The following is an 11,647-nucleotide window of genomic DNA, read 5'->3' as shown; positions in this document are numbered from 1 at the left end:
TCGCCGAGTATATTTCATTCGCATTTGTATTATTCATTCACGTATGGATGGTTTTCATATGGATGCTACTAACTTGTTAATATTTGAAAGTTATTATTTTTAATATATTATTTTATTTTATTTTAATCCACATATAAATATTTCAACAGATTATTATAATTTTATTGAATATATGCTATGTATAAGTTTAATAAAAAATGTTTTAACTTATCCTTTTACAAGTTTCATTGATTAATTTGAAATTTTTTTTTTTTTTTATAAGGAAATTTTAATTGAATTTAATTTTTCATAAAAACTTTTTTAAATATGTTAAATTAATACAATTGAAAAGTATTGCAATATTCAGTTTTAATTAATGCCCTTTTTCTTCATGTTTTTATTCATATTATACTTTTTTTTTTAAATTTTATGTTAATAATTTATCGAGTAAATGATTTTATATTTTATCATCAATTATAATTTTTTAATCATTTTGCAATAATAAATTGTAATGTTTCAATCATTATTATTATTATTTTTTTAAAATCAAATTTAGATTAATGCTTTGTAATGCCTGGAAGTACTGGAAGATCTCCTAAAAACTACCATATGTCAATAATTCCCATGTCAGAAAGACAACAAATGAAATTAGTACGACAATTAGAAACTTGTGATGGTAGCGGAGGTGAGTTCATATTAATTTTTAAAAAAATGTTTCATTTCATTTAAAAAAAAAAAATTTTGGTTTCAAAATTAATTTTCTGTTTCATTTTCTATTTATCGCAGATAATTCTAAAAACATGAAAGACTCATTACATAATCGTACAAGATCTAAAAGTTGTAATGGACGTGGAGAAACTCCATTGCACAAAGCAGCGATAAAAGGAGATAAAGATTTGGTTATTAAGTTGTTGGAAGAGGGTGCAGATCCGAATGTGGCTGATTTTGCAGGTGAGGTTTTCATTTATTAAAAAAAACAAAAAAAGAAAATTGCAATGTATTTGGTGCAAGGAAAACTCAAAAACTATTTTTTTTACTTCCATAAATAATTAATTAATATTTAATTCGTCTAAAAAACATTCGAAAGTGGTGTTATATAATTTTGTTTTGCATCTTATTTATTGCCTTGATTTATTATTATTATTTTTTTTTTTTGTATTTATTTAACCCTTTTTTATAAACACGCGATATTTTTGATGTGGACAAATTCATTTTGAAGGGTGGACACCTCTTCACGAGGCCTGCAATCATGGATGGTACGAAGTCGCTTTAGCTCTCGTACAGGCTGGGGCATCTGTTAATGCCACTGGATTCGATGATGACACTCCTTTACACGATGCAGCCATAAATGGACATTCCAAAGTATGTGACAACATGTTGTTGTTTATTATCATATAAACTTCAATTGAAAGTTCCTGTTGTTATTTTGCTCTCTGTCGTTTGTTTGTTCCGATTTAATTTAATTTAATTTTTTTTTTCACATAGAAATTAAATCAAATCGATTAATTGTTCGATGGATTTAAATTTTATTATTATTATTATTATTATTATTATATGCATGAATATATACATATGTATATATATTTTGTTAAATCAAAATTTTTATTTAGTCGATTGTGATGTTACAAAAATAGAAATTTTTTGAGTGAATGTTTATGGAAAGGTAAGAAATATGGTTTCGAGATGATTTAAATGCACTTGAATTGAATTCGAAGATTTTTTTTTAGGTATCATTTTAAAATTATTTTTAAGTTTTTTTTTCTTTTTTAGTAGTAGTAGTAGTAGTATAAAATAAGAAAATAAAATTATTGACACGAGTAATAGTTGTTGTTGTTGTTGTTGTTAAATTGCAAATTTATTATTTAAGAAATCGATTTCTTTTAGTCTCTGTCGGCATGAATCATTTTTTCTTTTCTTTTTTGCAAAAAGTCATTTTTCTATAGTTTTTAGAGGATGTTTGCAAAATGAATAATAATAATAATAATAATAATTTGTTGATTTAAATTGTAATTTTGTTTCAGTTGGTTCGACTTCTATTGAAGAGTGGAGCTGATGTTCACTTTAGAAACAAAGGTGGAAAAACTCCTAGTGATGTTGCTCCTCCTGGCATAATACCATTTTTATTAACAAATACAGATAACGGTAAGAATTCATTGTTTTATTTCTTCCTCTCCCCCCCCCCATTTAAATTAAATTCACATGGTTTATTTTTAAAATTTTAATTTTCATTCACCAAAGGAACCTTTTTTTTCCCCCATGAGCACTCGAGGAAAATTTTAAGATTTTTTGTTTTGTTACATTTTTATGTTTGTGCTAATATTAAATTTTAGTTTAGTACTAGATTAAATATCTAATTCGTAACCGTATTTTTTATTGAAAAAATCAAAGAAACTTTTTTTTTTCTACAGGTAACGATTTAGTTAACAAATTAGACGTTATATTAGAAGACAATTCGAATGAAGGCGATTTGACTGCCATCTCTGAGAGGCGTTGCTCACCATCACGTATCAAAGGTGAGGAAATGTAGTTGATTCCGGTTGTTGGTTGTATTATTAATTTTTTTTTTTTTTTTTTTTTTTTTGTATTCTGCATGTTTTTTTGTCGTTATTAGCGAGTTATTATTTATTATATTTAAAGAGTGTTGTTGTTTTTTTTTTTTTCTATCGGGAAAAAAAAAAAAAAAAAATTTCATTGTTGTTATATTTCGTAAAATTTCTCTAGGTTTTATACAATAGTGTAAGTACAGGTGAGTATTTCGTACGATTAGAGTTTGATATTTCGTTTGATTTTTTTAAAACATTTTTTATCCTTCATCGTGCAAAAAAGATTTTTTACCTTCTTTTTTTTTTTTTTTTTTCGTTTAAAAAAGTACAAAACTCGAATCTTTCATCAGAATAAAAGCATTTCGCTCGTCATTTCCATAATACAATTAGGTTTACTATGCGTTTCCGAATTAAATCCGATTCATTTGCGTAACTTAAATACGTATTAAGGGATTTTAATTTGATGTTTTGTAACAAAGTAAGGTTATGTGACAAGTTTTTGTCTTTTTTCGAATTTGAATTTATTCGATACATATTGTTATTTATGTACATGTATATTTATTAAATTGAGATTTTTAAGGAATTTTATTTGTTTTATACTCTGAATGTAAACAATTTGTTAAAAGTGCCTTTCATTTCTTTATATATGTATTAGAGTAATTTCTTGAGCTTTTATATCAGGAAATTTTTACAAAATGAAACATGGAACCGGTTAGGATGTCGAGAGCAAAATGGTTTAAAATAAGTTTGCATTAGAGTACAATTGTAAGTTAATTTCTTTATTCGAGAAGTCATGTACAATTTTATAATTCTTACTTTTTTTAGTCGAAAGGAGTCCTAGGGTTACATTGAGGCTGCACACTTTAAGGAAAAAATCAGGAAAACTTAGACTAGAAGATATTAAAGTTAATGGTGAAAATAAAAGTCAAAAATTAATTAAAATGGATGATAAAAACAGCAAGGAGGATGTTTACGAATTCAAAAGTAGCAAAGAAGCAACTCCTGTGAGAGGGAATAGTACATCACCAGGTGCGGATGGAAAAAATAATTCTGATTCGAAAAGTGACAAAACGGGAGATGTGTCTGGGGGTAATGAAACTGATTCTGTCGCAACTAAAAGACCTTTATCAGAAGTGAGTAATAATGATGATGTCGAAGATGATAATAAAAAGAAAAAAAGAAAGGAAAAGGAAAGCGATGGGAAAGAGGTTGGAGGTTCGACAAAGCCTATTGGTTCTTCTGGAAGAGTTCAAACTGTCAGAAATGTTAGTAACAATTCGGAAAAAGGGAGTAAAGCGGGTGTTCACGTGATGGGTAAAAACAGTGGGGGTAACGCGTCGAAAGGAGTTTTAAATAGCCCGTCATCCAATGTGAATTCCGATCGTAAAAGTCCGAGTTCTCCAAAACCTGGAACTGTCGTTTCAAGTAATAATGGACCCGGAGGAGTCGGAGTCAAAGTCGAAGACTCGGAAGATGGTAAAGCTAGTTCTGACGGGGAAAAAATGGATCAAGGACCCAAAGTACCTCCGTTGAAAATTGTCATTCCGCAACAGACTGCCAACGAACCGGAACAGGGTAACAGAAATGGTAAAAACAGCACGTCGAGACATCATCAAGCTCTTCCATACGTCGTATCGACAAACAATAGTGATGGTGAAAAGGATGGGCAAAGATCTCGCAGTGCCAGTCCCTCGGACTCGTTTAAATCTGAAGAAAAAAAAGATCCGGCCATTGGCATGCTTTCGGCGGAAGATCAAAAGAATTCGCTGCATCACCAACGCGTTTTGCGAAGTTCTCATCGTTCCGGACCTGGCGGAAGTGGAGATTCACGGACTCAGGAATCCACCGCGAGGAACAACAATGGAAACGGACAGGGTTCTACCTCTAATTCCGGACCTTCTGCCACAGCAACTAACAATTCAAACGTTTCCAACAGGTTAGACAACATTGTAAAAAAAAAAAAAAAAAAAGAAATGTTTTTCTACGTCGCTGCGTCATTAAAAAAAAAAAATTATTTGCGTTTTTAGCACTTCTACGCCTTCGTCAAACGATAATCTTTCTCCACCGTCACAGAATAGAACATCTCCTTTGCCTCAAGATTCCAACAGTTCCATTTCCGTGACTGGAGTTTCAAATCCGACGGAAAATTCGACTAATTTAAATTCTTCATCCTTTAAGTATGATTATAATAATAATAATAATAATAATGATAGTTGTATTATTTTAAAAAATGAATATTTACACTTTAAAAATTTTTTTGTTTAGGCCAAATACAAGTTTGCCAAATAAAAACGGTTCGAATACAACCAATACAACATCGACTTCGAATTCGGAAGATAAAGTTTCCGATACTAATTCGGAAAATTCTTCGACACCCTCTTCAAACAGTGCCGCGCCGGCTCCCGTTGAACTTCATCCCCGTAAAAGAAAATTAAAACACAACAAAGAAGTTAAGGAGCCGCCTCCGCCGCAAGTGACGACCGAAAGATGCGAATCCGCGACAGCATCCACCGAAGTCCATCCTCACGACCAACCCGTAAAAAATTGCTACCAACTGTTTTTGGATATCAGAAAACAGGTCAACCATCATCGAATGGAATCAAATGTGGGAAATTTAAATTTCGAATGTTTTCAAAAATTTATTTTTTTTTTACAGATTGATAGGCGAAGAAAAGGATTGTTTCCCGTTCAACCCAAACCTCCTCAGGGTTTCAAGGATTATCTCATGAACAGGTGCACTTACGTTTTAGCGAGTAATGCATCGACCAGACAAATTCCCAGTTCTCCACTTCCTCAAAATATCTCCTCACCCATGAAAGATTTATTCGGGGAGCAAGAAAAAGAAAGGCACAGGCTGAGACTTCAGGTATTCGAAACGTTGCTAGTGCTGCGGAGGTTTTTGTCGAATTAAGTTTTTTTTTGATAATTTCATATTTTGTTTTCCAGCACGTGATAGAAAAAGAAAAATTGGTATTGTCCGTCGAGCAGGAAATTTTAAGAGTACACGGAAGAGCGGCGAGAGCTCTCGCAAATCAATCGTTACCCTTTTCCGCTTGCACGATTCTCAAAGACGAAGAGGTTTACAATCTCATAACGCCGGAACAAGAGGAAAAAGATCGAAATGCGAGATCTAGGTATAACGGAAGACTTTTTCTCAGTTGGTTGCAAGACGTTGACGACAAGTGGGAAAAGATTAAGGTAAAAGAAAAGAAAAGAAAAGAAAAAAAAAAGTGCGATCGGAAAAATTTTGTTCACTTTCCCTGATTTTCCCCCTTCCCCGACAGGAATCAATGTTACTGAGACACCATAACGAAGCGGAATCCCTTCACGCCGTGCAAAAAATGGATTGGGAATGGAAAATGAAAGAATTGGGAATATGCGAATTCAAATCCAAACCCGTCATACACGATAATCACGTGCCCATGGTTCACGTGAGCGACGATTTTGATTTGTTACCCGCATGAACGAATTGAACGAACGTCAAGAACTTCGCCGCCAAATCGGGATGTCGGAGGACCCTCCAGGATCCCGTTAAAAAGAAAGGAATATGGTAGTTTGTCAAAAGTTGAATGAACGAAAACAAATCGATCGTTTTGTTTTTTTTTTTTTTTTTTTTTTTTTTTTCCTGTAACATAGAAACATTAAATTTCGAAAATATTTATAAATTTTTATAAATAATCTCACGAAAAGGTATTATTATTATTATTATTATTATTATTATATTTAAATAAATAAAAATATATGTATGTATATATTGATAAATATTAAGATTTTTTTTTAGCAAGAAAAGGCTGGGGAAAAAAGGAAATTTTTAATAATAATGAAAATATTATCATTATTATTATATGAAGACAAGTTTGCGGAAATGGTACCTTGAAACACCATCATTTTTATTTATTTATTTTTTGCATTACCAAAAAAAAAAATTTATTTTATTTTTATTTTAGGTAATAAAGTGTTTGTATGTACGTAAACGGACGGCAATTAAAAAAAATTACAATTTTTTGATGATGATAATAATAATAATGATGATGAGTTATTTAAATAAATAAAATGAACGTCATCGTCATCAGGGTCTCATATAATTAAACTGAAAATAAAGAAAAAAGAAAAAGAAAAAATTGTATTAGGTGTATATAAAGGATTCAAAATTATGGTAGTATATATGAATGAATGTTATGAAAATTTCTGTTCTGTTTTTTCGGTTTTTTAATTATAATTAAACGATTTGAAAAACAGTGATGACGAAAAGTAATCAGAGAGAGAGAGAGAGAGAGAGAGAAAGAAAATGTATACGACGATTGACTGACGTCCTACATTTTATTATACTCGAAACGAAAAAATTGAAGAAATTTGCCGTGTTGAGGTGTCCCTAACGAATTCGTAATAAAGAAAAAATGGTATTATTATTATTATTACCCGTAATTAATATTGATAAAATGAAAAATATAATAAATTAATATTATTATTATTATTAGATGATGAAAACTGGAAGAAATTTTTATATGAAAGAAGTTCCAGGTACCTGGTTTTGTCCGGGAAGAATTTTTCTTCTTCGAGTACCAAAAGGGATTTTCTCATAAGGTGAGAAGTTATTTTACTATTAAACGATATGTGTGACAGGACAATATTCTCTCTCTCTCTCTCTCTTACTCTCTTTCTATCTCTTTCTCTCTCGTATATTACATGTCATCTTTTACGTTTGATTGGGGGTAGGGGGAGTGGGAGGGGAAAGGGTTTAAAATAATTTTTGTTTAATTCGCCAGGGGTTGATTTTTGCAACGTCGTCGTTACTAAACCAAAATAGTTAATTATTTAAAATTTTTATTTATTACATAAATAAAAATAAATAAAATCCCTTCGAGGGATATATATTATTACACTCGAGGGGATATCGAGGAATCGTTTACGAATCGAGAGTTACGTCACGTCACGTCAATTTTTTTTCAAATCGAAAGAAAATGCCAGAGAAAAAAAGAAAAAAAAAAAATTTTTTTTTTTTTTTCAACGGTTTTTATTGACGTCATTATTTTATCGTCGTCCGTGTGTTTCTTGTTTTATTTGAATTTAAATTTAAATTTTTAAAATGGTTTTCCCGCGCTTTTTTTTTTTTTTAAATTTTTACACGGAAATAATTTTATTTAATCGAAAAAAAGATATTTACGTCACGGGAAATATTTTCGGGTGTGTATTGTAGGCTCATGGCCCGCTTCCGGTATTAATTTAACCCGACATGCAGACGACGGATATTTGGGATCGATTTATCGATCGATATATCGATCGGAATCTCATAAATTTTCTATTTACTTTTTTTTTTAAACGACCGTTCGCGACCGTTGAAATAAGTTTTGAAAAATGTCTACTTTTTCCTGCAGGGGAAATTTTGTTTTAGTGTTTTAATAATTGTGACGTCATAATACAAATTATTATTATTAATAAGGATTTCGTAAATGGGGAGTTTTGAAAAAAGGTTTAGAAATGTTTTAATTAATACTATCTCTCTCTCTCTCTATGGAATTATCGATCGTTACGAAATTTTTAAAAACGTATCATTTGAAAAAAAAATTTTTTCTTTTTACCACGTGCGTGATTATACGCCGCGTAATTTACCCCCCCTCGAAAGGAAATAAAATGAGGGGAAGGGGGGAGGAAAAAAAAAGGTTGAACGATATTCACCTGTCGGCCATTATCAGTCAACTTACGGCTCATTACTTAACAATACGAAAACCGGTCGCAAATATTTTTTTTTTTGTAAAGTTGTCGTTCTGAAGGCAGGAGCCCTAAGGTTATTACTATCATTATTATTATTATTATTATTATAAATAAAATGATTAATTTGTTTTATGGATGGTTTGTGACGTAACACGGTTAAAGATATTCGAGTTGTCACAACGGGGAGGGGGGGGGGTATATCTCTTAAGGGCGTTGCAATTCTGTAGAAACAAAAAAAATTCAATGTAATTACTCATTATTATTATTATTTATTATTATTATTATTATTATTATTATTATTATTATTATTATTATTATTATTATTATTATTATTTAAAATAATACGATAAGAGAAAAATAATTTTTTTTTTCTTGTTGTTGTTGTTTTCCAAAAAAAAAAAAAAATTTACTTCATTTAAATGTTTACGATTTAGAAAAGTCATTAATTGATTTAAATATTCTCGTTTATTATTATTATTATTATTATTATTATCATCATCATCATGATGAGATATGTCGATTTTAGTGCATGAGCCAAGGTCTTCGAGTCTCTTAAATTTTAAATTTTTTTTTACCTCTCACATGTTAAAAAAAAAAAAACATGGAGAGTTGTACGTGAAGAAATTCAATATGGCCGGTTTAAAAAAAAATAAATAAAAAAGTTATAACAAATTAATTAATTAATTTGAAAAATTAAAAGTCGATCCATTACGCGCGCGTTAAATAATACAAAAAAAAATTCGCACGCCGCGTACTTTAAATAATTTATTATGTGAAAAATAATAAAAAATAAATAAATAAATAAATATGTAATTATTGGAATATTTAAAATTTTCTACGGTCGATATGGTAATTTACAAGGTCGAATTTTTTTTTTTTTTTTTTGGATTTTTTTCGGAAAATAAAAAGTGAAAGGGAGAAAGGAAGAGAGAAAGAGAGAGAGAGAGAAGGGGGGGAGTCACTCACACACATAATCACAGGCACTGAGTATTAGAGAGAAAGAGAAAGAGAGAGAAAGTCACTCACTCACAAATACACAGACACACAGAGAGGTAGAGAAAGAGAGAGAGAGAGAGAGAGAGAGTGGGAGAGGGAGTCACTCACAGACATACTCACAGGTACTGACAGGTAGAGAGAGACACACACACACAGACACTAAGCAGTAAAGAGAGAGAGGGACACACACTCACTAACTGAAAGAGAGAGAGAGAGAGACACACACACACAGACACTAAGCAGTAAAGAGAGAGAGGGACACACACTCACTCACTGAAAGAGAGAGAGAGAGGGACACACACACACACACTCAGAGAAAGAGAGAGAGAGAGAGAGAGGGGGGAAACCTTTTTCCAAAAATCTATGAACACGTTTTCATTTTGACTATTAAAAACTTTTCTTCTCATCATTTCTTTAGACACGTTCATTTTGTGATTCACATTTAAACAATTTTTAAATTTCCTTTCTTTCTACTTCCACTGTTCTTTTTTTTTCTTTTTATCACACACACACACACACACACACACACACACACAATCAAAAATCATTTCAATAACTTTTTTTATTTTTTAAATAAAACTTTGAAATCATTGTCACCAATTATAAAAATTTAAAGAAGTTTATCATCATCATCATCATCATGAATAAGGCATTTGAAAAAAGAGTTTTAATAAGTTTCCGCCATATTTATTAATAACAAATAAGATTTGCATTATTGAATTACGCGGGAGTCGTCTCGTCATTGATTTTAATTTGATTTTTAAAAAAATTTTAACGATTTCAATACGGCATTTCAATACGCCATTTTTTTTTTTCTATTCTATTATGTTACGAATAATACAATTTTAAAATGTTCTTAAGGTTTAGGGTTGGAATAGTATTATCCCGTGGGAATGATAGAATAGGATAAAATAGAATAAACAATCAGTATTCGATTCGAGTAGCCTTCGATTTAAAAATATATAAATGATTGAAAGGCGGCCATTTTGTTTTTGTCCACCTTTTATTTCTTCAATTTATATACATATCAAATTACCGATATGTAATTTGGCAGATTGATTCGGAAAATATTAAAAAAAAAAAAAAAAAAACCTTGAACTTTAACGAAATTTTTTTTTTTGACTGTGAGAAAAATACAACAACAATCGCAACAACCATAACAAACACAACAACCAAAAACAAAAGTTTTAAATTTTATATATTTTTTTATATTTTTTAAATTTTTTAAAATCTTGATCTAAATTAATTATTTAATTTATTAACATTATGCACACACGCACGTACAAACAAACAAACAAACGAACAAACGTAAAAATAATTAAAAAATTGTTTTTTGTAGAGTCGTCGTCGTATTTCAAGGTTTTCTATAATAAATTTTTTGTATTCGTGTGCGCGTACGTACGGGTATTCGAGGGTAAACGTATATTTAAATCGCATACCATAAATGGAGGTGGTAGCTTTATCATATCATTATCATTATCATAATCATTATCATTATTTTGAATATTTACATTATAATGTAGATCAATGTGTGTGTGTGTGTGTGTGTGTGTGTGTGTGTGTGTGTGTGCGTGTGCGCGTTTGTCGAATGTGTCCTCAGTCTTAGTTTAATTCACCTTAAATGAAAATCAATTAGTCAGTCGTATTAGTAATAAAAACAATTTTAATGTAGGACAATGAGGAGTAATAAAATTAACCTCACGTTCGAGTGAATGTCGTGCACGACACGACGACAAACACAAACACAATCATGTAAACAAACACAAACGCAAAAAAAAAAAAAAAATTTCGAAATTTTAAAAAACTGTCACAAGAACCGCCGTTCAAGGACCGAACAAAAAAAAAAAAATTACCGTAATAAGTAATTTTATTACTCTTCGAGTGTCTGACGTTTATTTATATAAAAAAAAAAAAAACCATTTATCTCATTTACGTCGGATCATCATCACCTTAAACTTTGACATGGAACAAACAAACAAACAAACAAACAAACAAATGCTCGCGAACGCGTGGGTATAATTGAAAAACGTCTTGTTCGGAACGTTTTACGTAGGTTTATCATTTTTTGTAAATTTTGTATAAGTATATCGATAGAATCGATAAAATATCTCGAATTTGTCGTCTGCTAGTACCATTACAAATCGCCATCATTATTATTATTACGTAAAAATTTTTTCATCCTTTTACAAATTTTTTTCTTGTCAAAACAATCGTTTATATTTCAGGTGCATGACGATTAATCAATGATTTTTGTAAGATTCGCCTAAAAAAAAAAAAATTTATTGTTTTCTTTTTTTTTCGTTTTTTTAGGCGACGGAGAAAAAAAAAGAATGTGGAAAAGTGTGGAGGAATGTGGAGGGATGTGACGTCATTAATAAAAGGTAAATGATGTAATTACAATATGTCTTCGTTTTCTT

General features: G+C 30.3%; 2 protein-coding genes across 2 annotated transcripts; both read left to right on the top strand.

Annotated features, from left to right (window-relative positions):
- Window positions 1-549: 549 nt before the first annotated feature.
- On the top strand, window positions 550-2,506 carry Phum_PHUM580440 (Cyclin-dependent kinase 4 inhibitor D, putative; the record flags this gene model as incomplete). Its single annotated transcript, XM_002432268.1, has 5 exons — window positions 550-664; window positions 766-930; window positions 1,199-1,341; window positions 2,001-2,121; window positions 2,388-2,506. The coding sequence occupies 5 exons, from the start codon at window positions 550-552 to the stop codon at window positions 2,504-2,506; spliced, it is 663 nt and encodes a 220-aa protein (XP_002432313.1).
- Window positions 2,507-3,463: 957 nt separating this feature from the next.
- Window positions 3,464-5,986, top strand: Phum_PHUM580430 (ankyrin repeat-containing protein, putative; the record flags this gene model as incomplete). The annotated part of the gene is made up of 6 exons (XM_002432267.1): window positions 3,464-4,322; window positions 4,347-4,458; window positions 4,800-5,100; window positions 5,179-5,388; window positions 5,469-5,720; window positions 5,807-5,986. The coding sequence occupies 6 exons, from the start codon at window positions 3,464-3,466 to the stop codon at window positions 5,984-5,986; spliced, it is 1,914 nt and encodes a 637-aa protein (XP_002432312.1).
- Between the last annotated feature and the right edge of the window lie 5,661 nt (window positions 5,987-11,647).

The sequence above is a fragment of the Pediculus humanus genome, genomic scaffold, assembly GCF_000006295.1.
Source record: "Pediculus humanus corporis 1103172108309 genomic scaffold, whole genome shotgun sequence".
Taxonomy (NCBI): domain Eukaryota; kingdom Metazoa; phylum Arthropoda; class Insecta; order Psocodea; family Pediculidae; genus Pediculus; species Pediculus humanus.
The sequence above is the reverse complement of the archived record's forward strand: the minus strand, read 5'-3'. Positions and strand labels throughout refer to the sequence as shown.